At 34.5% G+C, this 6,392-nt stretch overlaps 1 protein-coding gene across 1 annotated transcript; it reads left to right on the forward strand.

Annotated features, from left to right (window-relative positions):
• LOC109224533 (protein LE25-like) lies at positions 5,077 to 6,118 on the forward strand. The gene is made up of 2 exons (XM_019389100.1): positions 5,077 to 5,264; positions 5,540 to 6,118. Exons 1-2 carry the CDS (start codon positions 5,178 to 5,180, stop codon positions 5,858 to 5,860), a joined length of 408 nt encoding a protein of 135 aa, XP_019244645.1. The 5' UTR covers positions 5,077 to 5,177; the 3' UTR covers positions 5,861 to 6,118.

Here is a 6,392-nt window from a genome sequence, read left to right on the forward strand (position 1 = left end):
CTTCGTTTGACAGGGAAGAAAAATTTAAGAAAAATAAGAAACCTTTGAAAATACATTTCACAAAATCACTGGAATGCAGAATAAAACGACTAAGTAAAACTTCTGCGGAGTTTCATTGAGATGAAATTTAGCCAAAATAAGGGGATATTCTGGACAGTAGCCTGAATGCTAACAACAGAATCATGATATTAGGTACCGCAAAACAAGCTTTACCAGTATTTATGTAATTGTAGCCTGTACCTTAGAACCAAATATCAGTTGCAACCTCAAGGTAAAGGAACCATTTTATTCAAGCAGTTTCAACTATGTCACAGTACTAAAATACGAAAAATCCTTTATGATTGGAATAAGCTTTAACTAAATATCATTCAATAAATGAGCAACACAGGATTTAGTCTGGGGTTGTTAGTAAACAGAATCTACATTAAACACAAGTTGTCTAAATTAGTTGGAAATCAAGAATGATGTACATTACAGAAGAAGTGCATCAGATAGCAAAATTCATTGAAATACCAAATTCACCATCCATCAATTAGATTATTAATATGTAGATAGAACAATGTATAAAATGTACCAGCAGAACACTTAGAAACTATTCCCAAATAAAAATGTTACTAATAAGAGTTGCTTCACTACAATCTCAAGGTACATTTCCAGTACTCTCCCTTGAAATGTATGGTCATATTATTGGTATCTGCATGTTGAATAACCTGTAAGTTCATGACCCATCAAACAATCACCTTCATGTTATTTTCAGCATGTATGGAATAAACCTGTTGTAAGTTCATGTAACTACCACCTTCAGCATTTATGCATGTTGAGATTGGCAATGTCATCCTCTGGTCGTTATGCAATACTACACAGCAGCTTCACCTTCAGCTTGCCGTGGTTCATTATCAGCAATTTATCATTGAATATTTGCTGTCATATAGTCGGATTGCCACAGAAGTATTGAGTTGAAAAGAACTTCTTTGTGCTGTCATATCCAATACCACAAAAGATATGGAATTGTGATTGCAAACTATGGGTTAAGCAGACCTTATTTTTGTAACAGTAACATTCCTCCACAAAGCCCCAACTTCCATATTGAGTTGTGCAAGAGTAAAGATTGATTCCTAAGTTCCTTGACTCCTACTATATGAAAACAGGAACAGGATTGGACTTGCACATATCTGCAAATAAATAAACTTTACAAGAAAAAATGCACGGCTAGGGGTCAAGGGTGTGGCAATGTAAGGCCTGGTCCTGTGTATCTAATCCTCAACTTAGCATTAGAACAAAGTGTGTTCATGTCAAGATCAGAATGTGCGAATCTTATTTTAAGTACTGCCATTGAAACTTAACACATACGAGAGACAAGTTTTTCCTGAATACCACAACTTCAGCATTAGACAAAAATAGGCATCCACTTGACTCCTATTCCCCCGTAAAAAAATGATTTTTCCTCTATTGCATCTTAATCTAATGGATGGCAGTTAGCATTGGGCATCATATCTGAGCATTTCCTTACTTTAGCCTTAGATTGTCCAATATGTTAGCATTGGGCATCATATCCAGCGCTCTTTTAGCAGTTGCATAATGCTGCTTTGAATTTTCTTTGAATGTTTTTTCACAGTGATGCTGCTGCAAATGAGAGTAAAAAGCCAGCACTAGCAGCAGTTGATGGTGTTTTTCTGTCAATTTGCTCCATATGTTATCTGCATTTTGTGATGAGCTAATTTTTTATGGAAAGGGTGCAGTGGCTATTTCTTAAAACATGAAGAAATTGAGTCCTTTTCCTTAGATTATCTACCCATAATTCTTCTCCAAAATAGAATAACGCAAGGCATCTGCCTTTCCCGATTTGCTGTGTTGTATATTGTTTGAAAGAAGTTTCAGTTACATTAACGCTATTTAATTCCAATTTTCCAAGCAAATCTTGGAAGAACATAATAAAAAGTTACTGGATATAACAGCTGATCAAAGACCCTCAACATGTATACTTCATAAATTTCATAAAAATAATTAAGAACCTTTTCTTAATAATCTGATCCAATTTGAAGAATTTGTTGCTTTCTACTATGTGCAGAGTATTCCTTGCTATGATAAGTTTAGTTAAAATAAATCGCGCATCGTGCGGGTACTATACTAGTTATTCAATAAATAACGACTTTGCTGAAGATCGTTAGTCAAGTAACTCACATGTCATACTGGAATTTAGCTTCCCGTGGCCCGTATGCAGAATTATTTACGTCTTTTTCTATATTTTTAAACCCTCCTAAATTAATGTGACTTTTTTACGTCTCTTCAGTTGTCTTGTTGTGTTAAAAATTACCGCAAGTCTCTGTCTAATAGCTGCCACCTGCCTGACACCATATTATTTGGGATATCTACTGATATTATTCAGGGCGAAGCCACTATTAGTAATTTTGGCTCAAATATGTACAAATAATCTATTTAGAATCCAATAAGTAAAAAAAAATTATTATTCAAATTTAATTCATAAATTAAAAATTCTAAATCTTCATCTATTTTTATATGCCATGTACATTCAACATTCTTTTTAAGATTATGCGTAAAACTTCTCTATATTTTTTGTAATAATCTCTCAAACTCTTCATAAAATTATGTAAAATACGAGAATTATGGCTTAGTGTAAGATTTAAAAGGAAAAACAAGAAGAAGGAAGATCTAAGGGAAGATATGAGGAACAGAAACCTAAATAATGACCCAATTTTCCTGTCTCGTAATCAAGCAATATTGCCATGTCAGCTAAGTACCGTGAACACTCACATGGACACTGTTGTCATGTCATCAAGTGGGTCCCAAAGATGACTATTGTGACTCTACAAAAGAGAAGTAAAACGCACGTTTTACTTTACTAACGGCTAAATTTTCGTTGAAATAAAATGTAGTATAATACTGTGTTTTAGGTAGAAAAATAAATTTTTTTTTAAAATTGTATAAACGTCTTTTGAGTCCCAAAAATCATCATTTAGGTTTCGAACTCGTTGATATCTTCTTCAGTATATGGATTTGGTATATTAGTAAATGTCTTCGACCTGGAAGGTTAGAAAAGCGTGTTGTCATCTTTTTCCTTTAAAGTGTACCTTATCGTCGATGTTTATTGTTTCATGACTTGTTTCTGGTTATTTCTTTCCTATTATTTTTTATGCTTATAAACTGTATAGGTATATTAAATGAGTATATTTTGATTTAAAACCTCAGCACTACTTATCGTGATTAATCAAGATACTTATTGAGTACATAGGATCGGTTATACTCATACTACACTTCTGCACCTTGCATACAAATATTTGAAGCTAAGCAGCTGCAGAGTTTGAGGGCGAGCATTGAAGACTACAACGTTCCATCCATCTACTATCATCTTCTTCATGGTGGTATAAGACTGATATTTCTATTTATGTAACTTCCAAATAGATGATGTATCTCTTCTTGCCAATATTGTAAATTTTAAATCTTAGTTGCTCATGACTTGTACTTTCGGATCTTAGGGTAGTTATATCTAAATTTGTATTCTTGTTTCTGTATTTGTTGATGATCTTCGGAATGAATAATATTTTATGTTAGTTGGCTTACCTAGCAGATTTAGATTATGTGCCATCACGACTTGGTAATATTTTGGATCGTGACACCGGCATAGTCTCACTAATGACTCTCCCTACTGCATAGAACAACAATTCACAAAGAAAGAGGGCCAACATACACTTAGCAATAATCAAGCCTTTCAATTTAAAAGGAAATTTGGTACATTCTAGTAATCTTAAACATATAAAAACCTAGCAATGGAGCTTCCTTCATGTCTTATCCAGAATGTATTATTCGAGGGGATCTTGACACGTACTCCTAGCTAGTAGATAGATGTGCTTTAATAATGTTTTGGAGTTTCCTTTTAACATTTTCATTTGTTGTTTATGCAGAAATTAAAGAAATTGAGTTTACGAAAGAATTACATGCACTGATGCACCCTATGCTTAAACTTTCGATAAACTTTCGACACACTTTAAATAAAATTACTTGGATTCTGTTTTATCGAGTTGGGTTGTAAGTCATGACACAGTAACATCATATCTATTTAAAATATATGTTTATATAGTAAAGCTGCTATTAAATATAAAAAAGTTTTCCGCTGTAAATTATCATATGATATTTTATTACTGATAATGTAATATTGTTATCGTATAAGGTCGAAATCGGGTTTGTCCATTATTTAATGAATCGAGACTGAAACATGGCAGGTCAGAGCTCGGATTATATCGAACCAAGGCGCAAAATTAGATCTAGCTCGTGACCCAGAGACCGAGTAAGATCGAGACCGAGCAAGATCGAGGGAAACTTACCGAGCCAAATAACGGAAAGCCGAAATATGTGCGATCGGTCGAAGATCACTGCAAAAATCTCGGCACGTATCAAGAAGAGGCCGGTTAACTAGCACGTTATGAGATTTTTACCTTGTATAGAATTATATCAAAAGTAGAACACACCCCACTATATAAAGGAGGGTTCTGATCATTTGTAGGGAATATTGTAAAACGCAAAAAGAAAGTAATATATCGATCATTTCTAGTTTTTATCATCTTGTTGTGCAACTCTAACACTAGTTGAGGCATTTCTTGGCTCGAGGGTGATCAAATTCAGAAGCTAAGGCTGTTCAATTTTCTGGTTTGCATTAATTTTATTATCATTAATTTTAATATTAATCTGTCTCTTAAATTGTATCAAGTTATATCACGTATCCTTAAAACCGCGTATAAACTCAATTGGTATGAAATTTTTAGGGTAAATAGTTACACAAGATATAGGAGAAGTAATTATAGTATAACATTCAAAACTAAAAAGGAGATGTATATGTAACCAAGATCTAGAATTTACGTATTCAATCAACTAATTCTAAACCAAACAGTGATATCCAAGCAAATACGAACATAATTCCTGCAGCTCTTAACTGAGAAAGCTACATTTGGACAACCTCTACATACGTGTTAACTCATGCAGCCAACTCTTATATCTATCCACGTGTCACTTTTATTCCACGTGGCCCCACCCTACGTTCTTCTCTTTTTGGAGTACATCTTACCTCCAACAATGAACAGCTCTGTTCAGCAACGCACAATCAAGTAACTGAAAAGTTAAAAAAGTAGCAAAATAAAAAAAATATTTTAAAAAGGAATTTGAAGATGCAACCAGCAAAGGAGAAAGCAGCTAATGTTGCCGCTTCGGCTAAGGCTGGCATGGAAAAAACCAAGGCAGTTGTCGGAGAGAAGGTTTTTTCTTTTTCTCTTCATTTTTTCAGTATTTTTCTGATTATTCTTTTTTTGTTTAAAAATTAATCTAGAATTTTAAGTTGTGTATATTAACAATATATTGATTCTTTACTCATCAAGTTAAGCATAACTTGCAACCATGTATCAGTAGATAAGCAGAATCTAAGGTCTATCCTTCAACCTTTAAGGATTTAGCTTTACATTTTTAAAGTTACTGAGTCCATATATATGTGTATACAAATTTTTATATTTATGTCTTAACTTTTGTTGAACAGGCCGAGAAATTGACGACAAGTGATCCAGTGCAAAAACAAATGGCGACGGAGAAAAAAAAAGAGAGGATCCATCAAGCAGAGATGGATAAGCTGGCGGCGCAGGAGCAGAACGCGGCCTCGAGACAAGCAGCTGCCACCGGAGGAACTACTGCTTATACTGCTAGCGGCGGTGGCGTGGCTCCCGGTCACACCATGACCGGGGCCCATGGGACCACTACGGTGCCTACTGGGACAACAACGGGCATGGTTGGGACACAGTACCCGCCGGGGACTACTACTGGAACCGGAAGTGCTACAGTTCAAGGTCCTAATACTGGTTGACGTCATGGATCTACCACCGGTTCTGCCTTTTAACTAGGATGGGATGTGCTTTTGGAGTAATTGCAATGAGTACTAGCTAAGAATAGTTACTAGTGTGTTTTTACAATTTTCTTTGTTTTGGTAGATAGAAGTTCTTTTCCTTCTGTAAGTTGTAAAATTAGTTTGTTGTGATGTCGTGTACTATATTATGTAATGTAATACAATACAGGATAGCAGCTAGAAATAGTAAAGATTGTTGGTGCTTTGGATTTAACTTCATTTTTATCGTTATCGTCACATTTCATTTATACAAAAGTTAAGCTGCACTTCTAATTTACTAATTAATTATATCAATCCATTGAGTTTTTTTCCTCTTGAAATTGGGACTTCCAGCTCCACTCAGCTGTGTTTCATGATGTTCGTTCATAATTGTACGGTCATAATTTCAAAATTTACTCGAAAGAGCTATGCATACATGTAGTTAAGTAACTTGATCAAACATATTATAGTTGGCAAATCGTAGTTCTCAGGGGATATATTGGAAAATTCCGAT

The sequence above is a fragment of the Nicotiana attenuata genome, chromosome 3 (assembly GCF_001879085.1).
Source record: "Nicotiana attenuata strain UT chromosome 3, NIATTr2, whole genome shotgun sequence".
Taxonomy (NCBI): Eukaryota; Viridiplantae; Streptophyta; class Magnoliopsida; order Solanales; family Solanaceae; genus Nicotiana; species Nicotiana attenuata.

Coding starts and splice junctions, on each gene's coding strand:
- LOC109224533 (XM_019389100.1), top strand. CDS start 5,178: ATGCAACCAGCAAAGGAGAAAGCAGCTAATGTTGCCGCTTCGGCTAAG. Junction 5,265..5,539: donor AGGCAGTTGTCGGAGAGAAG/GTTTTTTCTTTT, acceptor TTTGTTGAACAG/GCCGAGAAATTGACGACAAG.